The 26,373-nt window shown below is 41.9% G+C and overlaps 3 protein-coding genes across 4 annotated transcripts in view; 2 read left to right on the top strand and 1 right to left on the bottom strand.

The window, feature by feature from the left end:
- LOC126558885 (heme oxygenase 1) overlaps positions 1-26,373 on the top strand; it is a 536,918-nt gene that overhangs the window by 253,883 nt on the left and 256,662 nt on the right. The gene's annotated exons all lie outside the window — the stretch shown is intronic.
- The window catches only part of LOC126557160 (zinc finger protein 853-like), a 379,636-nt gene that overhangs the window by 100,944 nt on the left and 252,319 nt on the right, over positions 1-26,373 (bottom strand). The window lies entirely within an intron of this gene.
- The window catches only part of LOC126566376 (uncharacterized), a 99,091-nt gene that overhangs the window by 33,013 nt on the left and 39,705 nt on the right, over positions 1-26,373 (top strand). Inside the window, exons 3-4 of the mRNA XM_050223253.1 lie at positions 13,880-13,944; positions 21,928-22,017. Of these exons, the coding sequence (XP_050079210.1) occupies positions 13,880-13,944; positions 21,928-22,017 (155 nt within the window). The remainder of the gene's footprint in view (positions 1-13,879; positions 13,945-21,927; positions 22,018-26,373) is intronic.

Consider the following 26,373-nt stretch of genomic DNA (forward strand, 5'->3'; position numbering starts at 1 on the left):
AAAAAAATAATTAACTCATGAATATTTTTGATATGGTTTTATCTACACAAACAAAAGATTATAAAAATATGCTTAGTAATAATTGTACAATGTCGTTTAGTCTTCTAACTCTTCATACGCAATAAAATTGGTCAAAACTTCAGCAATCAACCCTACTAATCGCTAGTTTTAATCCAATTACAGGCGAACGAAATCGATTCCATTGTTAAATTACACGGTTTAACGTTCAACCAAATGATTCTTGGTTAATGTTTTCACGCCTAGCACGTGTTTGAGGTAAACTTCATTACAAAAGCAAAAGAAATACGAAGCAACACAAATCCTAATTTGATCGAATGTCAAGACGCTTTACTCATCCGGACTCCATATTTGATCTCACATAACATGTAACATGTAAGACCTATTTACAAGGAGCAAAGAAAATAACAGGAAAATCGGTTCTAACCAGCTGTTAACGATCGGGAGCAAACGCTGTGTCAATTTGATTAACTTCACCTGTAACATTTTAAAAGCCCATTCCAATCGTAAACGCATTCAAAAGCTGATCAAGTGGATGATCAACCTCATCACTTCTGCTGACCGGACATAAAGTCTTCTAACTGCTTCGCGCTTCTGAATTCTACCCCGAACGCTTATAATTGAAATGAAATTAAACAGAAACTTGCCGTTTGCTCTTTGCTCCACTCCATTTCCGTCGACTGTTGACTGTTGAGTGGAATGAAGAGAAGCGGTCAAAATCGATTCGTCACTCGGCAAATTCCCCATTCGTACTGGCTGTCGTTTGGCGCACGTTTCGATGCCGGTATGTTGAGAAGCTTGAAGAGAGAAAACAAAGAAAACACATACCGAAGAGATGGTCAGAAGTACGAAAGTTCCTCCGATAAAATGGCTCCAGTACAGTTTTTAATTGTAAGCAAAAAAAAAAGACGAAAATGAAGGGCTGCAGTCGAGTGTTTAAACGAGCTTCATTCGATTCCAGCCAATTACATGCTGGACCTGCTGCTTAAGTTCCCTGCTTTCCTTGGTCGTTCGTTCTCGTAGGGCAATCATTATCTTCCGTTGTAGCACCACTTCTTCTTGGCACGTGTCATAACGCTGACATGCTGTCGGTGTCGATACGGATGACACCTTCTTCCCGGCATGGCATGGGACTGTTTGCTGCATGCGTGACAATAATTGCCGCGGGTGCCCAACGTTCCAATCTCGGTTGCGCAAAACTGCATAAGCAATGGGTTTATGCGGATGCAAGTGCTGAGCCTTGTCTTGTTATTTGTCGCCAGGCCGGTAGTGTGTTAAACGACACACGTTACGTTGCTTTTAGTTGTTTTGCATTATTGTCCGGGGTGGTCAGGTGCACGATGGCGACCTTGGTCATAATGATGAAATGGCAGCAAATTTGTGATGGAAAGTGATGAGACCCTGGCTAGAGTTGGGGACGTAGGAGCACGTGACAAGATGGACGCATACATTTACATTTCATTATCCGGACATGGTCGGAACGCTGGAAGATTGTGCTGCTACTAAAAAGGGAAGAATATGAGTAAAAATAGTGTTGAGTAACTTTTAAAAGAATCAAGGATACATCCTTAAACTCGCTTCAACATAAATAAGAAAGCATTAAACGAATTAATGCTCATCCAATAAGGAGCAATCCGTTGACAGCAGTGTCGATTTCCACACGGCAGGACCGGGGTTCATATCCCATTCGGACCGTTCCCCCGTAGTGAGAACTGACTAACCAGCCACGTGGAATTAGCAAGTCTCTTAAGCAATTCAATGGTCGGTATAGCGTAGGAGCTCGTTAAGACAGGAAGAAGAAGATATATCCAATTAAAGATGTCTTCAAATGCGTCCGATAAAACAGAGTACTACAAAGATTCAAAAAAAGTGTTTTCTTTTTAATATTGTTCAAGCCAACCAAACCTAACCTACATCCATTATTATTTCTTACACTTTTAATCCGTTCCCCTACGACAGTACAATTGAACGACAACCCATTGTGTTTGGGTTTACAACATGCGACATGACATCTTTTACCCTCCGGTGTAATATTATTGTTTGCAGCGCAAACGATTTCTCAACGAAAACGCCAGAATTTTAAGGGTAAAGGTTGATAGTAGAGTGAACTAAACGCACTGATCATCGCCCACCGCTTATGTCAGGCAAAACCATCGGAATGACACATTCGCACGCATTTGAGGTAGATTTTCATGCTCAGTTGTCAGCGCTTTTGACGCTTTCCCAGTGGATATGTCTCTCCGAAAATAACGCAGAGCGTTGCATCCTTAAATTAAACTCATCGAGACATCGAGAGTTTGCTTATCGGTACGGAAGAATCTCAATTTCTTAATAATGGTGTTACATTTTAATCAACGTTTCACACACCAATCCTTCCAGTGTGATGTTTTCTTCTGAATCTTGCTAAATAATAAGGAAAAACAAAAACACCACAAGCGTGTGATTGTGCTCGTGTGTGCTGGAAGGTAATGTTGCTTACATGTAGGTAAGATAATCTTTGTTCCGGGTACAGATTGTTATAGTCGCGCCGAGATAAGCACGCCAAAGTTGTTCGACGTACAATTGCGTTGTTCGGTTGCCCTTGGCTGGAGGATCGTTCCCGGTAGAGGAATATTCTCTAGCGAACAACAACTGGTGCGCGATTTGAATGAAGGACGACCGAACCGCACCTGCGATTGTGTACGTTCCCGTACGGTTCACGTCCGGCTTCGAGAAACGTGGGAGACTGTTCTTTACAACACTCCAGTGAGATCACTCTGCAGATGATGATGAATCGTCTGATTCCGCGATCCTCTTCAAAGCGCACATTGCATCACAAACAAACTTTAAGCATTGCTGCCGAGTATCGATCATAACTATGCGGATGTACGATGGATGTTTTGAATTTGAAAAATTACAATTGATATTCAAAATATTGGTTGTAATGAGAAAAAAAGTATGGTTGCATTTTAGCTTTAGTTCTAAAACTAACTGTCGATCAATTTTGTTTTCTAGATGCAATAAACCGGACTAGAGCCACGGATCAAATGCATCGGAAATTTATTCTTATTTTGCTTACAGCTGTACAACAGACCTCACACGATACTTATCAAAGTGTTTTTCCTTTTCTCAAGCGGTACTTCTTGAGTAACAGAACATGATGAACGAAAGCCGGTACCATATGTGCACTATTCGCAACAAACTATTCCAAGCCCTGTACAACCATAGAGCAACATGCATAGGCGAGCACCTTTGGGGAATTGAAGTGAAGCACGTCCACAAGATCCGTCCAGCCAAGTCGCGCGTGCGGTCTGCAACATGCTCATTCCTTGCCTCTTTCACTGACCGAGTAGGAGGATACGGATGTGCAAGAGGAAGGTCTGACTAAGTAAGGCAAACAGATTGACAAAGCAAGAACCGTCCACCGAACCTAAGGACCCTTCCGGCTCAAGAAGTCAAGTTTCGCTCAAGTGGATCCTCAACGGAGCACTGGAGAAGATGAACCACTGATGTGCTGCTTGACTCGTTTGTCTAACCTACAACCAACGTCGCGGCTTAGTTTTGAACAACCCAGGGGCTGCACTGGAGGGTCATGCGCTTCAACTCCCTCCTTTGAGCTGGAGAGGTGAGGGTGAAAAAAAACTCCAAAACAGTGACTTCACGTAACCACATCACGTTCTCCATCCGGTGACGCTGATGCATTCCGTTCCGTTTGCACCGCCGACAACACGTGGCGAGCGTAACCGATCCGCGGCGTTAAAAAGGGCTCCGTTCCGGTGTTTGAAGGTGTTCCGTAGGATCCGCTTCCACCCGGTGATCCGTTCTCGATTCCAGTGAAAGTTCCCGTTAGATGTCGCTACCGTGTGTGTGTGTTTCTGGTGTGCACGGCACATTGGGTTCTTCTTCCAATTAATTAGCCAACTAATTGCTGCTTCTAAGACTGTTCGGCCCAGCAAAACTGTGGCGGCACGATCTGTCGCATTCGGCGCGTTTCGTTGTCGGAACCGTCAGCGCAAGCTGAGGGTGCTCTTTTGTTTTGTACGCTGATCGATCGAATGACTCCATTTCCGGGGACTTCCACTGTTGTAACGAGAGGCGGTGGCAATGTTCATCTCGCTTGAAGATGAGCTGCTTTAGTGCGCTTAATTGGAAAAATGATGCCGCGGTACACTAAACGCGACAAATCGCCGTAGTCACGTATGCGATCGAGGCGGGTTTTTCATTACCGGATCAAGATTGAGGGAGCGTGAGCGGACAGTTAGCTCATCGCTTGCGGTAAGCGGGTCATGAGAAGCTTTTGTGGAATTAGATTAAATAGAACAGGCGTACCATCCACCTTGTTGTTGTGTTTTATTTTTCATCAGATTTTTCAATACTCGGATCACTCAAAATATTAGAATTCTAGATTTCTTATTACCAAGCTCTAAAAATTGAATGTTTAATGCATATTTCGTTTATATTATCTGGCGTCTTAAATTGAATGGCAAGACAAGTATGATCCCAAGATTTCGAACACATTCAACGCGCACTATTGTCAAATATGAAATCAAACAGGATGACAATGTTGGTTCTCATCTGCAGACAGTGACAATGAGTAGCCGCTGTACTGTGTGCTTCTGATAGACTAAATTGTATACTGGCTTGCCTTTACTACGACGCAGTTTAGTGCCATTCCCACCGTTTTCTTTTACCATCAAAGCAAAGAATAAATAAAACTGATAAACATTTTTCGCATACCGTTCTGGTTGTTTTCCAATCTAATTGCACGACTTCACCCGACCCAGTTTTCCGTATTTTCATACCATAAATTCCTTTCCAATGGATCCCATGCCAATCATCTTCGATCAGAATTTCGTACACCATAGCATTCCTTCTACTTGAGGCCGCAGCAGAAGAGGAATCAATTTACTGCGCATACCCAGCAGCAGCCCAAACCAACAGCCGTGCCTAATTTATCAATTTACGTATATCTCACGAAACTCCACCTCGCGCGGTAAGACTTCGCTGTCCCGCTCGCACCAGTCGCTCCCTTGAATTGCCCAATTTGAGCGTGGCATAGCAAGAGTTGAATCGTCATCGGAAATAATCAACAGCTGCGTGTGCCCTCGAGGACCTCTCGGTGAGTCCTTGCCTTGACCGCGTCACCCATCCTTGACGGCTATCGATTTCTTCTGCCAGACATCAGGGAACCTGTTCCAATCTCATCCATGCTGGCATCAGATCGAATCCGTCCACCGACGTTCGAGGTCGCAACCCGCATGGCAGCACACGTAGCACACGAAAACAAAGCAAAACAATACAATAACACTCCTCCTCAATCGCTATCGATCGATCGTTTGAAGGTTTGAAGACATCTTGTACCCCCAAAAAAAAAAAAAAACCTTCGCGGCAAACGCGGTTTCGCGGTGCGCTTCAAGATTCGAGCAACCCCGCAGCGTACCCCGTCGGGGTGCTAACTAGAACGGTTTAACCTCCGTAACGAAATTATTAAAGCAAACTTGATGAATGTACGAGATGAGAATAGCAACGGGAGAGAAGCAAGAAGCTTCACTACTACGGTTACCTATCCCGGTAGGGAAGTAATGTTTCGAATTTGTAACGCTTCCCTTCCAGCTCGGCCTACAACATGCTTAAGGAATACGCTGTGAAAAAAGGGGTTTCAGGGATTATCATACAGAGATTTCAATAAACTTGGATAAAGATTGGATATTCAATAGGGGTAGAAACGTCGATCGTACAGGTTTGCTCTTGCATTGGAAAGACTCAACGTCTTTTGATAGCCGTCTGTATCCTTGATTTCGCTTTCGGTAGACTTCAGAACGCTAGAGAAACCGGCCGATAAGCCTATTCAGATGTCGATCGATGTAATTGAATTCATTCGCTGGTAAAATGTAAAAAAAAGCCTAGATCATTCGTCAACCTCGATTGTTTGCTAATAAAGCGTTAAATAAATTCCCCATAGCCACACGTGTTTAGAAACCGTTTGCGGACGAAACCATTTTTCTCCAAAGAACACCACGGCGTGCTTGACACCAGGGACAAATTGTACGAATAGATTCGTAACAAGATCGATCGGTTTCGGGAGTAGTTTTTGTTTGGATTGCCTTACTTACGTACTACTGCTAGATGCGCGGGACCGGGATGATCTGACTCAACTCTGTCCCTGGCTGAGACATCAAACACCGAGAGGATCACTTGCCGCACGCGATCATCAATCATCGGTTTTCGATGGTTTTGCCTGGGGGCATATTCTATTTGTCGCTATGACGAACTGACCAACGCATCCAACCCGTCCTAAGATCCCTTCGTAATAATGACGATCGGGAGAGAGAGTGAGAGAGAGAGATCCGAACAAAAGCGTTGGCAGGCCTGACAAAGCACAGTTTTATGTTTACTATCACGCAATTAATTACGTTCCCGGCCCAACCCGGCTGTACCGTGGTGTCAGTGTGATCGAAAAGCGTGAGAGCGTTTTGACGTGCGCGCGGATTTAAGCGTTCACAACCGTACATGTGACATTCAATTACTGTCCCTTTGGCTGTGGCTATTAGCAGATGGAAGAGCGCAAATCAGGTAAAAAATCGAAGCAAACACAAAATGGTGAAACGGGCGCAGCATAGTGTCCTCGTGAACCGCACCCTATCCATGGGCCAATAGTGCACAGCGAGACCACCTTGCCACCCGTATCCTCCAGGCTGATTCGACACGGATTCGCGTGCTGTTGCAGGTTTGCGAGTTGGCGCCATTAACACAACGTTCGGATCATACACACACACACATACGATTCACGATTTGTCGCGCATGGGTGTTAGCAGGGTGGTATGCAAGTGCTTTATGCTGCACGAAACATTACGACGCTAGGCAGAGGGCATGTGTCACTTCGCAACTCCACTCCTACCGACACCGTTTCGTCCCGTGCAGTTGTTAATCCGTACGAATGGAATGAGAATTAATTTGTTCTAATCGCCAGGTACAGTCATTCGTTCATCCATCGATTCGTTTGGTATGCTCGTGTCCACCGACTGGGACACACTTAATTAAAACGAAACGGAGACTTCAAAATGTTTGAGTATGCGACATGCCGCTTATGAACTGTCCCATTCGGTGCACTTGGCTGTGACAGCAAATGTCAACACAATTGAGCGGCACATGAGTTTTCAATATTTTCCTAAAGTGATATGATAAGTTGTTTGATGTGTTGAACTGGTGTTGGAAGCTTGGGCAGTATTTATTTACGTCATTGGTTTGGCGTTTTGATTCACCAATTGCTGGTATCGTGTAATAGAGGATTTAAAACATTATTTTCTACTTTACCTTAATGTTTTGGACATTTTGAACATATTTGAAAAACATTTTATAAACTTACATACCTTCTTGACTTAACGATCTAGTAGGGTCACTTCATTTGTCATTTTCATTAGTATTTATGCGAATGGCCCTGTGTTCTAGCGATTCCCATAAAGAATTATCGATTAATTTAAATCAAGTACGAACTAAAGAGTCGATGTTTGTTCGCAGTATCTGCTTCATACAAGAGAGAAAAAGTTGAAAATAATTATGTACCTCATTATTTTCAACTTTTTGACGACCAGTTATGGACCTTAAGAGTTTAAATTACTTTCACTAACTTAAAGAGGAAAACAAATTTCTCTATTGACGGAAACCCTACATAAGTATAAACACCAGCATTCAACTCACATGCAGTATTTAGTTTAAAAAAATCAAGAGCCTAATCATATGATATGTTTGTACAAAATTAATCTGAATCGCTGTACATGCCTGATATAATGTCGTCTTTGTGATTATCAGCTAAAATGCCTCATCATCACCTCATCCAGTGATTTTGTACCGAAGATAAAACACTACCTGATTGCTTATTATAAGGAAACGCTCGAATTTAAATATATATTTTTAAGATAATCATGCCAGTAAATCATGTAACCATCGTAAGATTGCTTGGGGCTTGGGGTAGAAAAATATTTGTAAAAAAATGCTCTTAAAAGCGGGGTCTCAAGCAAAAGGGCTGAGTTATCTGTTGTTGTTTTTCAACGCCAAAAGAAAACAGCTGGGAATTGTGTTTGATGTTTAAAGATATGCAGGTTTACATATAACATTACATTACAAAGGCTGTAAATTGTATGAATGGATGCATTAAACGCACTGATAAATTGCCAGTAGTCATTGCCACCCATAAAAGGATCGTACACACAGAGATCGATAATTTGAGAATGATTTCGATCGATCTTGGCATGCCAATACCGTACTTGTGTCAGCAAATACCTAAATGGAAACCACCATCCGGAAATTGTTGACAAATAACAAGCGCTATGTTTATGTGTGTGTGTGTGTTTCGCAGCTGTAAACCAACAACCGTGTGGCATATAAATTCAATTAAAAATTCATTCACTCCTTCCTACAATTACGCTGCAGCGTAAAACTCGCGTGAAGACGCAATCCTATAGAAAGTGCACTGATTGGACAGAATCAAACGCAACTCTTTGCCTCCCAAGGGATGGATTATTTTCTCACGCTACACATCGGCATCGCGAGAGCTACAAACACCGTGAAGTCATCCGGGAAGCGAGTGTGAATAGGTTAGGACTCGTTTTGGCGTGCCAAAATGCTTGTAAATGTTAGGTGCTGTTTGTTACGGCGTGTAGTACGCCTAACAAGCCGCTCCCTGAGTATTTCGCCCCCAGGGCCATCTTGCCCAAGAACCTCTAGCAAGCGATCGGTGTTCCGCCTAACGATATTCCTACCTTTCGACGTGTTACCCTACCGTGCTCACACTAAACGATTCTCCCCAAGCTCAGCGGAACATTTCGGTAAGCTTCTTTCATTCACACCCGCGCCCTAAGCCCATAACTTACACACGGAAAGGGACGACATGCAGCTTGTACACCGTGACACCTCGTGGTAGCAGCCCGTATTTCTAATCACCTACGGCGCTCAGACGGTTTGCGGCGTAAACACCGGTTTTACCGCTTCAAATTGCTCATTTAGCTGCGCGAACCCGGACCCAGTACCGATACCGGAACGGCGTGAATTCTATTCAATATTTGTTCAACATTTATTTATATTCCCATTTTTACACCCCGTACGCCGAGCAGCACCGATCTTAATCCAACAGCCAGCACAAACTGAATTACTATCATCGTACATGCTGCAAACGAATGATTTCAATGCCATTGCAGCGACGAACCGGCAAGGAGTGAATCGAGGAGAATTCTTTGCGGAGTCAGAGTGGGAGAGAATACGGTTCCATATAACTAGGAATTGATTTCGCTTAGCAGCATCTATCGTAACGGGCCCGCGGCTCCATTTGAGCCCTATCTAGGGATAATAATGGTGTTACCGCTTAAAGGCTTACAGTAAAGAGAAAGAGAGAGAGAGAGAGAGAGAGAGAGAGAAAGAGAGAGAGAGAGATCATACACCGTGCAACCTATCGTCCCCATTTCGTACCCTGTTTTCGTCCTGGATGCATTGTGTCTGGTGGTAAAAGATGTGTTTGTAATATCGCTCTCAGTGGTTTATCGGGAAGGCCTTCCGAAAGGTGTAAACATTACCATTAGCCGTAAAGGAATCGAGGATTGGTTGTCAGTGTTTGTATCTCCTCTAGCACTCGAGCACATTTCCACCAGCACTATATCCGAGTATCAATTCGGCCCTCAGCCTGTTGCAGGCAAAGCCTTCCTCCCTTTCGGGTGAGTTTTAAAAAAATTCAATCATCACCATTTAGCATTACGCTTTGTTTGATGGGTAACGCCTTCAATCGACTGCTGGCGGCGCTACAGAACACACTGTACAAGCGCCACAAGTAAGGCCCCGCGTACTCGTGTACTAGAAGACGCTCATTACTGCTGGATGCTCGGTGTCTGAGGGAAAAGAAATGCGAGGGATGAAAAATATGGAAAACGTTTGTGTAAGTAAACATTTTTGGTTCCGCCTGAAGCCTTACAACCTGAGGGGGAAGAACTAATGAGGCAGGATGTGTGGGGGAGCCATCAGTGTGTTATCCACTTGCACGTGAACCAAACCGATCATTAATTGTTGGAGCCATCAGCGAAGCAGTTTTCGCTTTTCACGAGATGAAGTATGTCGTTTTACTTTGCTCTTTCTCCCTTTCTCTCTCTCTTTGCTTTCAAACATAAAGCTCCTAAGGGGTTCCATCCGAATGAACGGTTGGCGAACACCAGAAAAGCTTGCGCTTACAAGTCTTCCCCAAAACTGAGCTACAAAACCCGGGACAAAAATCAATTAGTCAAGCGCTTAACTATATTTATTAAAGAGATGATGTGCCGAGTGGATCATGATCGTTTGTCGAGCAGTGTTGAAGGGTGGTAATAGCCCGTGCGAAAGGAGAGTGAGAAAGAGAGTGAAAATCTTCCATTCGTTATCGTCGACCTGCTTGCCCTTCGCATCGGCCTAGAGCGTTCGCACAATCGTAGCTCGCTCACGGATGGGGAGTAATTAGCGGGCGTACGCATTAGTGAGCCAACCCGTCCCATGCCATCGACAAGCGCCAGGTCTTACGGGTCAGCCGCATTCGGGGTTGAAATTAATCCACATCCAGGTGGAGGAATATCCCCAGTGGGATGATCCATTTCATTTATCACCAAACAAAGTGTTCAGCGTTCTTCTTGGTCCCATTTGTGAGCGTCATTTCACGAGCGTCTGCTGACGATCGTAGGGCAACGGTTGCCGCCTACGTTTGGTGAAATTTTGCTCGAACCATTTATCTTAGCGGTAGTTGCGTACGGTGTAGGGATTTTTAGGGATTTTTGCTTGAGGTAAGTATTCGGTTTGATCTCGTTATGGCGCCTATGTATGATATCGATCATATACCAACTAATGAAATAAAGATAATAACTGAAAAACGTTTTATTTAAATTATCAGTTGAAGATTAAAGTCATACCATCCCGTTATGATGGTTGCCAGAGGGTGTATTTATGAGTAATATAACACCAAACAAAAATGTTGATGTGGGACATTTTAACTATCTTATTCTTCTTCTTTGACTATACAACCTCCATACTTATTAGCCTATTATTGTTGGCTTTCACTAACTTTATTACACCCGTAGCTGGATTTTCAGTCCTATGTATGGGGATACAGTACAAAAATATCACCGTGTGAAGTGGATATGTTTTTTCCTTGGATAAAGATTATGCACAGGCATTAACTGAAATCTGTTGCACTGTTTGGAGACTGTTCAAGTTAAAGAGAACTGCGCTCTTAATGAAGAGAAATATGACCTTTTCTATCAACCGCAGGAGGCAAGTAGAATCACAAGAAACATATAATTTTTTAATTATCTTTTCGATCGACCTCCGTGGCGACTATGTAGGTGAGCAATCCATGGTAAACTCATCGTTCGTTATACACAAGTTTTCTCAATGATATAACCTCGCGTAGAATCAATTGCCATGGACCCCACACAGTTTGTTTAAATACTAATCAAAAGCAATAAAAGGGACCACCAGCTATCCTCAATTCACGCCAACGTGTTAATTGCTGTGAGTAATAGAGAGGATATCGATCCTCACACCCTTATATGGCTTTTCTACCAAACATGATCCTTTTGCGGGATGAAGTAGTTAGCAGAAAATTAAGTTATTATTTTTCATAATCTAGTATTGCTTATAACATGCATCTTTCAACAATTGCAAAAGGATTGCATTAAACGCTAAATACGATCATTAAACGTCAAAATGTATCATCTACACTAAACCAATTATGACAGCACGACAACAATGCCCATCCACTACCGATTCCGATGTGCCACACCTAGCTGATCTGACAGCAAAAAAAAAACCCCCCATTCCTAGTAGCCAATAGAACTGTCAAATGTAACAGGGCCACAAACGTCAACTGTCAGCCGCTTACAAGCCCAACCGATCGGATCGGTTCTGTAAGCCTCAACAACCTGATGGAGCTCATCATCAATTAAAGAAAATCAATGAACGAACCAAACCAGGCTCCCGCAGCCGAGGGCTTATGAGCCGTGTATGGACCTTTTTTTTTTTCGCTCACAAGCCCTACCCATGCTTAAAAGGGCTGCCTCCGTTAAAAGGCCAATCAACGAAGCTGACAGCTAACAATTACCACGCGCTGTATCGAAATCTTCCACCATCGGTTTTGCCAGGCCAAGTGCGACGCTAGAAAGTGCACCGAGCGCCCAAATCAACACCGATTGTATTGCACCCATCGAACGGGTTAACTTGATGTTGATTTTACCACACTGCCGTTCGAAACCGATGCCGTGTTTTGCGTGGGCCGGTTAGACATTTCCTGAAGATCATGATGACTTTTGCAGACCTGCAGCCGAGCCCGGTGCAGTGTGGTAAGGCTGGGCGCAACATGCAATTGCCAGCATCAAGCCCGGCGTCGATTGAGATCTGCACCTGCCAAATTATGAGAGTGGAACGATAGTTAAGACAGCGAGAAACGGCCGCCTGTTGCTGGAGAAGTGTACAAAATGTACATGCGCTAAGCGTTTAATTGAATGCTTTATGTTGTGTTAATGAAGGAAATATTTTATAAGTGACGCATGCTTACATTTACGCTTGATAGACTTTTCGACGCACAAAATGTTTGCTTTAAAACGAACTCGAAAGCTTTTGTTTGCGTAAAATGGAAAATATTGTATCGATTTTTATTATCATCGCCCACAATTTTCACAGCTCGATCGACGCGATTGCCATTGCCTTCGGGCTGATTTTACCACCCACTGCGAAGAAGATCGATTCGTTCCAACATCCTCTACAACAGTGGAACGGATATGTACATCCATAGCGGATCGAATAGAAAACTGAGCTGGCGATTTCTTTACCAAGGTCCAACCCTTTGATTATTCATCGAATACTACAAGATGAAGGTTTTATGTGAGAGATTTCAAGTAGAAACCATACATTTAATGCCTATTTGTATAATGCCACATTGATAAAATGTTACAGCACATTTTACTATCACGTTTATGGGTTAAATTCTTTGGACAGTGATGAAAATATAATCACAACAATTAATTAAATTGCATTGTTAAGCATTCTACAAAATTGGTACCACTTAGTACTGAGCAATATTTTGGACTATACGGAATACCTTAACCATGGCTACCTTAAAAATAAATGTTGCCATATTTGCAGTCCTTTGTGAGGTTTAACGATCAACATTTCGGCTATTAACAGCTTAGATAAGACTCTTCGGAAAAGATTCGCCTATCTTCGCCTACAGGAATCTCATTGACTGAAGACGTTCCCAACAACAAAACAATATCTTTCACTCACCACTGTACGCTACTCATTTTTTAAGGATTGAGACATGTACGACTTCAATGCACAAACCTATCTAAACAATTTCTATTCTGTGCAGGATAATCTGTCAGGAACCGTTCTTGAATGGATGCTTTGAAATCTTTGTTAGGTTTCACTCCGATAAAATCATCAGATATTAGTCAGGTTTTCCTGTAAGCTTCAACTCAATCGGAAAGGTCCTTTTTTAAGCTGTGGGTGGATAAATCCTGTGCTTTATACGTATACACTATCCTATTTTTGAGAAAGAAGATGTTAAAAAACTTAAAGGGAGATTCCCATGTTAAATCCAAACACTTTAATATTTTGGAAAAACAAAATAATCTTCTTATGAAGGACAATGAATATTTGAATGCATGATTTTCAATTGACAAATTTTTATTAAAAAACCAGTCAATCAACAAACCGATCTAAGCTTTTAAATGATATACCAGCTAATTGTTGGTTTGTAGGTATTAAAGATTTTATTAAAAATCTTTTTAAAAAATATACGCATAAGTCAAAAAAAAATATTTAAAAGAATTCATTCCAGTTTTCATTAAACACAAATAAACATTTTCTTTCATTGCAGTGTTCAAACGCAGCATCGACATCGGTTTACACTCGGCTCCAACACCAAATATAGGATTCTCCAAGGTAAGGAACTACCCATAACGGGTACCATTATTTCCCACGGTTGCAGAAAGTGCTACTGGTGAAAAGAAAACCAACTTAAACTCGATGTTGTAAGCCTACCCTACTAACGCATGTATCAATTTGGCATCGGATCAATCACCATTCAATTTTATTTTGCTAATTGCACATTCGGTTCAATTCTTTATGCAACCATCCGGGGGCGCAAAATGCCATTTTCACTTTCATACACGCCTAAACGCATGTGAGCTTGGTTTAGTTCCCACATCCTTACATCTGATGAGAAAACACTTTCATTCGCCCGGATTCATCCCGGAAGAGGGCGTAGAATGTGTTGTTGGTACAAAAACAATGCGGGATTTAATCTAATGATCGATTTTCAGTTACCGGGATGCATTTACCGAGGAACTGTTCTTCGTTCAACGTCAAGTGATGATCCCATACATTCATTCATACATCTATCCAGCGGAAAAAGGAGGTGTTTGGTTGTGAATGAACCCATCTCAACAGTGGAAGTGCTCTGAAAGAAAAAGCTTTCCCCCCATTGTCTTGAGCACAGTACAGCGGACACTCGATTGCGAAATCAGGCGCACAGTCAAAAATTAAACACATGCTGAGAGCGCTAGGAACCAAGCGCTCGATGAGTTGTAATTATAATTGATCGATTGAGCTAACCCGTTGGGAAGGAAATGGGTTGGTATCCGCTGTATTTATCCCTCCCACAGCGAGTGGGATGACATGCGTTGGTTCCCATGCATGTTGAACCGTCCTTGCCCGGCCAATGGGGGCCGGGAAACGATGCCAACTCCGTGACATGCCGCTGATTGAGCCAGTGTTTTGATGAGTAGTAGTGGAAAGTATGTGGGGAGAGTTTTGTTTTCGGCAGGGCCCCAGCCTGTCTTAGCTCGTGTGGTGCTGAGAAATTGGGCCACTTTTTTCTCGAGGGTGTTGAGAGACTCGTTAGGGACGCCAACGTGGGGGTTTTCCCGCTGTGCAGCATATTGATTTGTTAATTTTGGCTTATGTGAAGTTTTGTGGAACATGTAGATAAAATATAGAATCATTTTAGAGCATTTCTTTCTATTTTACACCATCACAGATTTTTCACTGAAACTACCATAAAAGTTTTTGTTTCACAACCATTCATTCAAAGTAAACAAACAATCCCCATACAGCTTTTCTACACGTCCCTGAACGATGAATCGCTAAGACAATCTCTATGATCAGGCAACAACGTAGATCTGTATGATTGATTTCTCGTCTGTGAACCACTGTGTGGTCAATCCGATTCGTCTTTTCCCTGTACACTTTGGCAAACAAACTAATCAAAGCAAACCGGCCACCAGAACACCCAACAAAGTTCGATCGATCTTCGAACCTCTCGTAGACGACTTCAGCTCCAATACAACCCGATCTAGCTGGACGTGATTTATGACAAGCTCATTTACAGACACACTTCTTCGAGCGATCCTACGAAGGAAATAAAACAAAATCCTCAACAAAAAGTGCAAAACAAAAGCAAACACACGAAGCTTTCCTGTCGAGGTAAAATGTTTTTACTTTCACAAAATGTGCAAAGCTATGCCTTCCACATATTGAAGGAGTCAGTCCAGTCAGTCCACACAAAATTAAAATTGGGAGCATTTTCCAACCAGTTTTCAACGTTTCATCGGGGTTTTCAGAAACATCCTCATCATTGGTGAAGTGAATGGGAGGAAAAGAGCTCCAACCAAATCATTACGTTACCACTTTAAAGCTTAACTTCGTTGTTCCGAGCGTCATGCCTGTTTCAGGCTTCTTTGTGTGTCTGTGTTTCGAAATTTTCGAAGATCAATTTCATTTCCCATTTCAATGCAGCGCTGCTATTGATATCGAAGACTAATTCTTCACCGAAAAAGAATCATCTCAAGCGACTCAAGCCAAAGTAAGTCTGAAAGCTTTTTTATCAACATACTGTAGTTAATCGGCTTCTCTTCAGGCGTATTGCGTTTGATTTTTTTTATTTTGTTGTTGATATTTTAAATGTTTCCCGATTTACTTTTCCGATTCCTGTAAGTTGGAACTGTAAACGAATCTCAAACAGCGGCGGTGAAACTTTTATAAGTTTGTTCTTCTGGACAGGTACAAATAAATGGTGATTCAAAGAGGACTGAAGATAACTAACAAGTTACAACTTTGTTGTAGCTGTTTTGTTCACATGAAAAACAATACGAAAAGCAATTACGCTATTCTCTAGCAAACAATGTATAATGTGGATGGTGTAATTTGAGGTAACTGTCTTCGTAATTAAATTGATTCGCTGTAAAATTTGCGTTGTTTCGCGTGGTTGCAATAAATGTTGCAACGTTGAAAAGTCTTTTTTTTAAATATAACAATAAACTTTAACTGATTTGTTGTACTGTAAAAACTGATGTATCAAACTTAACTTATAATCAACTTCACAAATTTGTACCCAGCATTTAAAGCATATCGAATCTTCACGTAATAGCTCATTCAAGACGTATCGCATCTAAATGGTAATCGATTAGATCACGCAACCTGTCGTCTGAACGTATTGAAAATCGTCTTTTATTTCCAGTTTCCCTATCTTCTACCAATTCTTCTCGATTGTTTGTCAAAGTGGCCGCAACATGTCTGTCCGATGTAATGACTTGCTACAACGGATAGTGGAGATCGTCGCACCGGTCGTCGTCGTCGTCGTCACACGTCAAAAAGGGCGAAATCGTTTGCCATTTTCGCCTCACTACGAAGGGCGATTAGCAATTCATTCATTTGTCCATCCAATTTCCTGTTCTTTCCGTCACCTTTCGGATGGTGGACCTCATCAACACTTTCATCCGTGTGGTGGTGTTTTTACTTTGCAACCTTCTTACCAATCACTTCAAACCAATGCCATGCCCAAGACGTACCCAAAACGGGGTGTCTAGCGTTTGAGCCGAAGAAATCAATCGAACGAATTACCTCACCCGGGGAGAGCCCTAGCCCCAAACCGGGGATGACGCTTACTCGAGGACGACCGAGGACCGGCTGTACGTCTGCTGCTTCAGTCACATTTCCTAATGCGTCTAATGGAACGATTAATCATAATCATCCATTTCACTCCCCTTTGGTCATCCCGGTCTCTGTCATTCACCTGCGGGACAAATCGGCTTCGAGCTCGAGTGGACGGACTAATCGAACGCTTAGGCTCGCGATTCGGGTGGCCGTGCTGCCGACGTCAAACACAACACACCAAACGGGAATCCCTTTTTTGGGGCGTAGGTCTCAGGATCGGTTTTCTTATATTTATTGCATTAACAATGAATTTATCATTTCTGCTTGTGGAAACTGACCGATGTGACTAAATATGAAAACGGGGAAAATTGACTGCTCCGGAGCAGTGAAATGTAAATAGCAGAGTGACGGTTCAAAGCTTCGCCTAGCATGGAAAACATGCCCGACGTGCTTAAAAAAGTGGTCAAAGGTATGGACAATAGAGAGCCTCACACGATGTTCGAGGGTCAAAGCGTTTCCTTGAGAGGATGGGTTACACGGTTCATAGCTAACGAGGCGCTGGTGGTGGATTTGTTGGTGTAGAGTCATCGACGATGTTGTCCAAGATGACCATTTAAGGGTGCAGATTGGTACGAGCACTCATATGCATATTACCTTAGCGTACGGCTTCCAAATCAGTACAAGTCAATATGGCCTAGTTGTGTGTTTACGATATGTTTTGTCAATAATATGAGGTCATATTGTCAATAAACAGCAGGTTAAAATAAAACTTAAAAGATTTCAGTTAGTTTTTTGTTACATCTACAATTTTCTCGAGATTTTAATCTATATTCAAATCAATCCTTAGAATACAGAGCATAAACGAAATAAGTACATTGCATGAGACAGGATCGAAAAAACATCAACAACGGTCTGAATTCTCAACAAAGCTCACCCTCGCAGCCACCCAAGCATTCGGCAGAAGAAAAAAAAAACTTACAATTGACCCAGTTTCCACGGTCTTCTGTGGTGTGGCGTTGCAGCTCAATTCTCTAAAGCTACCAGAGTAACCGACGCTTTGGCCCGGTTGCTTTTGACGGGGTAGATCATTTGGCAGCAAGCCTTTTTGTGTGTTTGTCTTCTTCTGAACCGCAGGCTGTTTGTTGCTTGTTGTGCTTGGCAGGAATATGCTTGTTTTTCTTTTTTTTTTGGTGTACTTTTTGTTTTGTTGTTGCAAAATTGGATTGTGTGTGTGTGCCATAAAGAGGATTGTGAGCGAACAAAAACCCATTTATACGGTTTGTTAAGTGTTGACATGCGTTGTAATTGGTTCGGTGGAAAACTTGGGTTTATTTGCTACGCAAAGAAGATTGAATTTAAACAGCTTATTGCAATAGTTGGGATTCATATATTGGGAATTAATATAACCAGAAGAATATTACAAACTTTTATCTTTTTTTTTTTTTGGCTCAATTACATTTGAAGTCTCGGCGGCCATCGAATGGCTTACTAGACTTATCGATGACACGTAGTTCGATAGCCCGTTTTCACTGAGGGGAAACAGTCCGGATGAGATTTGCATACCGCGCCTGCCGTGTGGGGACCGACGTCATTATTGCCACAATCGTTGTACCGCTTTCATGCTAAAAATGTGTACAATTATACAATCAAAGTAACATTTCCTATGTTTTATAGCCACGAATCTTGTATAAAATTTTTATCATGGCTGTAACAATTCAAAACAGATGTATTATGACTTTGCATTGTGCTACACATTTTTTTCATTTTTATAATTTTTAAAAGCTACGATAACTTAAATGTTTGCTTAGCTTAAATCACCATTTAAAAGCGCTATCAGGAGTATGTAACAGCTTATTCAGAAAACTTTCTTTAGACTTTGCGTCTAAAGATCAATTGATCTGTACTTCATGAGCATTAAGACTATTAAGACATATGCTCAACTAACCTTCTTCTTCTTGGCTTAACGATCGTAAGGTCATGCCGCCCATCGAACGGCTTACTAGACTTGTCGATATCACGTAGTTGGATAGTCAGTTCTCACTACGTCCACTCAAGATGAGATTTGAACCCCGGTTATGCCGTTTGAAGACCGGCGCCGATGTCGGCTATACCACCGGGTCGCCCCGGCTCAACAAACCTACTTGTACGAATATTAAAATTGTGTGACTGGTATTATCCTTTCAATCTATTGCAGATGCTAAACAACATAAAAACGGAAACAATGCCATATATTTAGGTTTATCATAATTATTCGAAGCATCAAGTAACAATTCACTATAAAATTGTCACGACATCAGTTTCATCTCATTTGTACTTCCTCACTAGGAAGTATCGAAGTCTTCTAGCGTTAAGAAACAATCTTTAAAGCATAAAAATGCTTTAAAAACTACATTATTGTTTTCTAATGGTATTAAAGAAACAGATACCTTCAAGTTTTCATGAAATGGAAATAACAGCATTGTAACAAATATGATGAAACTTATTAAAATTCTTGATAATCGCTTAAGTATGAGTTTTTTTTAACATTTATAATTCCCCCGTTTCTGTGTAAAGATTCTTCAGCTTCATAATTCACAAACACCATATCCTGTTTGATCCATGCTCGAGATATTGAAATTTCTCAATAGTTCATTATTGATCGATAACCGGATCTGTTTGAAGGAAAATCCCACAACCAGCCACGATAATAACTGGGATGCACATTCGGCTAAAAATACCCGCCATACATTGTTCCATGTAACTTCCGTCATTAGTTTACCCTTTGCCGTCAGTAGGATGACAAATTAGTCGACGTTTTTACGGTACACAGGATACTTATTACCGGGAAGAAAAAAGCGATCTGATAACATCGTAACTTATGGAACATTGAAAGCTCGTATGTTACAACAATAGATGAGTCAAAGCGAATCCACATATCCAAAGAAGTCCCTATCTATCTTCTTCTGAGTTGGGATTCAATTTTGCAATGCGCTGGATAACTTCTCACATAATACAGTGATTATTTGACCTAGAGAACAGTAAACCCATCTTCCCCGTTATGAACATACATCAACAATAAAACCCTGGTCATAAACAATCACATCGACAAGCGCTATACGAGGAGCCAAACAAAAATCGAAATATCGAAGAATGCAACTCGGCAATCCAACCCAAATCACATGCAATCATCGCGCACACCGACCGATAATCGATTATTGTTTACTTTTATTTCATCGACAATGATCACCGATTGTTGATCTTTTCCTACACCACCCACAGACAATCTCACCCACACTAGCAAGCTTTTACGATGCGAAAGATCTGCATCGAAAGGAGCATTGCAAACATTGCTCAACCCACAGTCAATAGATTTATTTATTTCTATAACTGTTGCACTCAACAATTACAGTTCCCATTATGCACCTTCTCCCAGCCCTCCGGCGACATACAGACATTGGGGACGGTAATGGGTACCGTTGTCTTACTGGTTTCGCCTGGTCTGCATCCTCGAGCCCGAACGATGCGAACGAAAACTACTGGCGGTGCTACTCGAGTAGCTAGTTTTTGTGCCTGATGGGAAAAACAGATCTTTGATCGATTGTTTCACACGGATTGAAAAGGAAGAGAGGCAAAGAGAGAGAGAGAGAGAGAGAGAGAGAGAGAGAGAGAGAGAGAGAATGATAGAGAAGGAAACTAGGTTCATTCGTATTGCTAAAGTACAGCTTTGTGATCCTCATCAACATGATCGTTAGTTTAGTTGCAGAAAATGCATTGACCTTCACTAACCGAGAAGATACTTTTTTAAACTTAAACATTACATTCCAGTTTGTAAAATAAAGTTATGCATACTATTATTAAAGTTGTGTATTAAAGTTGATTCTTATTGCTCTAACGATAAAACCTGAAACCTGTGTACCTGTGTAACCAGCAAAATTAAAACAAAAAAAATTTAATACACCAAGTGATTCATGTTCAAATTACATTAATCCATTGAATTTTTGATCTACGAAAAAATGGATAAAATCTTTTTCTATTTAAATTCAAAACAGTTTTTCAAAATTATACTTTTTTGACATTTCTATGTTCTTTAGATGTTCAAGAGATTGATTCGTTGCATTAAAACAAATTCGAAAAAATTGTTGTAATGCAACGCTCTCGGTATATTAGTTCTTTATATTCACTTTAGTTAAAATGCGCACAAAAAAAATACTGTCGATTACTTATCCCTTCTTAAAACCACAAACAAACAGCAATCTTTTGACCCGTTTCGCACCGTTTTGCAGATCAACTTTAGATTCAGTCAAACTCTCAACCCGATATGTTCAAATGATTTCCGGTTCCCACCATGCCAAATTGCCGAGAAGCTGCCCCGCGTGAAAGCCCGTGAAGCGATCAGCTTCAAGTCTATCTTTCGTCACATTTGACGCCGGTTCTAAGGTAGCTGAAAGCAAATTTCCTAAAGATAAACCAAATCAAAAGGCAATCGTATGCGCCGACTACGTTGATGGCGGATTATGATGCGCCCCTTCGATACTCGATTGGCAATATGTGTATGGGAACGAGGGGCGCAAGTATTTGTGTCTCGTTGCCGTGTGAACAGTGTCCACACTCGAGCTCTCACAAGGCTCCCGAAAATGGGCGGCTTTAGCAGCTACCGGCCCGCTTACATGGTCCGGATCGAGCCCGGCACAGGAATGTCACTGGATGGAGATTGATTTGATTGGGAAATTTGATGATTTGTCAGGTTTACGTAAGTGGCTGACCGAAAAGTGACGAGATGTCAAACCGACGGTCCTTACCCGATGCTGGGGATTTAAAATATTGGTTTCTCGCCGCTATTCCTCCCGAAGGGGGAAACTCTTTAATCGTACCTTTGCGTAAACACTTCGAAACGACTTATTAATGTGCCGTTTTCTCTTTTGTTCTCACAACTGTCCTCGGTCGATCGAGCCCGGTAGATTGATTGTTCTGGTTTTAATTTTTTATTTCTGATTTCTTTACGTTCCATTTCAGGCCCTATCTGGATTCCTCATGATGCTCACACAGAATGGGAAGCTGCTGTACATTTCGGATAATGCCGCCGAATATTTGGGCCATTCGATGGTAAGTCTTCGGTGATGATTCATCCATGGTTTGGTTAATACGTGAGTGGTTTTTGGTACCTTCACCAGTCAAATCAGACCCCGAATATTAATTTGAGCGCCAGATTTAACAGAACTTTCCTGTTGCTAGCTACTGTCCTTTCGATCCACGAATGAAAATGGCTTAGGTAGACAGACAGTAGACAGTATTAACACTAATGCTCGGGTTTAGTTTAGGGAAGTCTAAAGTTCATGATTTTATGATGGAATTATGACGTTGAAGGTTTACAGGTTAAGGTTTCTGCTCCTCGAAGCTCAAAAAAGATATTCCACTTAAATGGTATAGAAACTTTTAACAAAAGACTTCAACGAAACGTCCAGTGACGAACCTTTTTCTTAAAAATTCAAAATATTTTAAGTAGACCATCCAAGGTACTGTGAATATTTTCCATTGACTTTACCATGCTCATCCTATCTTGGAGCTGCTACCTCACTGCTATACTCTTTGCCTATCCCATCAAATCCCCCAAGCCACACAGTTGTTCGCTGCAACTCATGCAGCGCGTCGTAATCTGACGGGATCCCATTTTCTGCATTGTAAATATCGCGTTAATTGCGTGCTAGCCTTACGCCTCTACGCCTGCGAAACGGAGGTTGTGATATCATAACGGTCAACCATCCCAATCCACCTATTCCCAACCGTGCGAAGGACGATCGCTTCAAAACAACTGAATTCAGGTACCTATAGCCCTCCCGCAGCTGTTGCTGCTGCTGCTGCTGAGGTTGTCGGGGAGCCGCCCGATAATAGCCCTCACTGAGCATAAAGGGCAGTATGATCCATGTGCTGGAGGAACAATAACAAAACCTCCAATGCCATTGGTAAGCCGCGAGAAGGCGAGAAAGATATCATCTTAAATTTCGCACCACGGCAATTTGTTAAAAAGCGCATCCGATCATATTACAATCCCTCGCTCTCTTCCCGTGTTTCTCATCTCTCCCCGCCAAACAGAGCTGGACAGTAGAGACCGCTCCATTCCACCCAGGTATGCTTCCTGGGAAACAATTTCGGAGTCACCTCTTGACTCTTGACGCTTGCGACGCGCTCAGACGGCTGACCAACTGACGATCGGATCAGGGCTTTCCTTGATGGTGGTAGGTTTCCTGCTTATCCTCTTCCAACGCTTTGCACCCTTGCTTTTGATCACGGCTCGCGCAAGTCTCGTGCGCCTGTGAAATATGATTGTTTTGATGTTTATTCTTCCCTTTTTTTTGTACAATGGAATTCAAGAATGAACACTCGACAAATGGTTGAAGTTGATAATGCACAGTTTTTTTTTTGCACAGGAAGTTTTTTATATGGAAGACACAAGCGAACCTCTCTTCTCGATTCCAGTGAACGGATGAAAAAGGAGCAAAAATATGATTATGTCTGGCAAGATTATTGTGAAGTGTCAGTGCAACAACTGCAGCAAACGCACCCCCATGTGCACAGCTGTTGCATTTTAGAACCCCAGATCGGTGGGGCGGATTGGTGCGAAAAACTTACGTTCAGTGGGGTGTTCAAATCAGAATTAAATCGCGAAACAGATTGGCAGGAAGAGCGAGAGTTTTATGAATCTTCTTACTAACAACCAGAAGAAAGAAAAACATGAGAGAATGATGAAATTTGCCAAGTGCTCTGGCGACCTGCGATAACGAGGTGTGAAACGGAAAACAAATCAACTAACTTGGCCGATGTAAAGCTGCACACTTTTTGGACGTGAAGGGCACACTTCACTCATAACCCTGCCATCGGGCTTAATGGCTAAATGCTCGACCCGATGCTAACGATAATGGATTGGCTTTTAATATCGTTCGCCCTTTTTTTCGTGTGTGTCTGTGTACCTTCGTTTGCTCTTCGCAGCTCGGGACTGTTTTGGTCTCAGTCGCGAGAACGCGCCGGACGGATTGACGGCGAACTGACCGCAAAATGTTCCCCACGGTGCGCAGACCAATTTACATACAGGGACGGTACGTTATTCGGTCACACCGGGACGCCACGGCCACGAACCGAACTGTCTGCAGAGGTGACGATGATTAACAGGATGATAAGCTGATTAAGCCGCATCATATCCAGGCCCAATGCATGTAACTGATACTGCATCAAATCTATCAAAGATGCAAATTGCAGATGGGGCCAATTGCTGAGTGAGAATTGATAGGAGTGTGAAAAACCACAACCGATGCAACACACCACACTGTTTCTTGCTTTCTTCTTTTGTTTTTTTTTCCATTATCGGTGTGCCGAAGAATATATTACACGGAATGTGAGAGTAGAAGGTGGCATCCAAATAAACCGCAACCGCTATCCTGGCGGTCTGGAAATTAGTGTTTCAATTTATTTTCCCGCCAAATTGAGCACGGAAGCGCAATTTGTCTAACCGCAAGAAGTGCCCTTGGACCCATTTGCATTACAAAAAGGTAGATGAATTTTAATAGCTAAAATAGTTAAAATATCGCTGTTGTTTCAAAAACTACGAGTGTGAGAAGAAGTAATGCAAAAAGCTGAAAGCTGGGACTACCTGTGTCCTTTTGTGAGTGTGTCCTTTAGTGTCAATGATTAGTTAAGAGAATGCTTGCTAAAGAAAATTATATGAGTTTGGTGACTGTCCAGAAGACATTCATACCAAATTCATATTACTCCAACTTATTGTATGTTGTTCAGGTACAGTTTATGGGATAAAAAAGTTTCGATGGGACAATCATGAGGTCCTGAGGATAGGGCGCTGAATAATCCAAGCGGTAGCAATTGTTACTACGCCAACTACGAGTACACTAAATCAAGAAAGCCAGTAAAAGAAGAAGAACCTACCCCAAGCACGAAGAAGAAGTCGAGATCAAGGACCGTGATAAAAACTGGCAACGGAAACATGTTCCGAGGTTAGAAACCCAGTACGTTTCATCAGGATACTCGCAAGTTAACATCCCTGAAAATCTATGGAAAATCATCAAATCTACAGGGCCAAAGTGAAAACTCAATTGTTTACGTAAACGAGCAGGCTGTCTTCATTAGCAGCATAGATCTTGTCTCTAGACAGACTGGACGACCCGATAAAGTGAATTATAAGTTTCAAATCATTGCTCCAGCATTCACTTCCTGCTGGAGCCATTGTCGCTGATGTTAAAGCTGATACCGCATTGAATATCAAGATGTGGAAGGATCAGGACTCTAATACATTGTATACTATTTGCTTCATCAAAGTCCTGCAAAACATGTCACTCATGTTTTGCAGGACTTTGATGTCCTGTCGCTCATGTCACCCTCTTTTATAAATTGCACATACATGTCAAGGTCTGAAAATTACATACGGAATGCGGGTTCGGGCTTTCTGCGATGTTTTAAAAATATTATTGACAGTACAAGCATACTGTATATTAATTTGTATGGATCTTATCACACCTTTAACACATTGAAATAAATACTCTATGCTTTCGTTTCATGGAAAGCATAGAGTAATTGCCATACTTTTTTGCTTTTCTTGCATTCATTTTCTGCATGAATTTAATATTTTTTTTATTATTGACTATGTAAGGGAAAACACAGCTACCCATACTTGATAATTTTGATCTTTTAACATGCCGCATGTACATGAATACATCACCAAACCATCCTTTTGCCATTGCATTCCTTCCGTTCCGACACAACCTTTACCTTCACGATCAAAGCACATTATTCAAATTCTCAGCAACTGTCACGCAAAACGGTGACATCTCTATGCTGATTGGGAGGGCTTTGCTATACCGTTCCGTTCACCACGAGCAATCTGTGTCGGTTGGCACATGTTTAGCGTATCGTCGAGGCTTCTTTTGCAGCATAGCCAAACGGTTGTGAACAGTATGGAAGGTTTCAATGCAGCAAATGTCTTGCGTTTCTCATCATTCCAATCGATTGCTTGAAGCGATACTCAGATATTTATAAGATGCCAAACATCACCCGGTTAACCCACATTCATACTGAACAAACCGAATATCAAGATTATATGAAGAGTAAGTATTTATTTTTTGAAAATGTATATGAACGATTAAAACTGAATTATGAGTTTTTCTTGCGCATATTTATTTCGACTGCCATCTATACGAAAGATAAATCCATACCATAGCTTTTAAATATCCCCGAATGACTCCTAACTCACCCAACACACTGACAGCAAACAGTTTGTCAACGCGTTACAGGTCCAGCATCGAGTTATGATGCGAGTTTAAGGTTCGTCGCTCGCGTCCATTGTGATCCTTCGCTGACATCTGTTTTGCAATATATGACATCTGGCCGTTTCTAGGAAGGGAAAAAAAACGCACCACATTTCCATAAAGCCTTTCCAACGGCACAAACTCGCCTTGG

This window comes from Anopheles maculipalpis, chromosome 2RL, assembly GCF_943734695.1.
Source record: "Anopheles maculipalpis chromosome 2RL, idAnoMacuDA_375_x, whole genome shotgun sequence".
In the NCBI taxonomy this organism is placed as follows: Eukaryota; Metazoa; Arthropoda; class Insecta; order Diptera; family Culicidae; genus Anopheles; species Anopheles maculipalpis.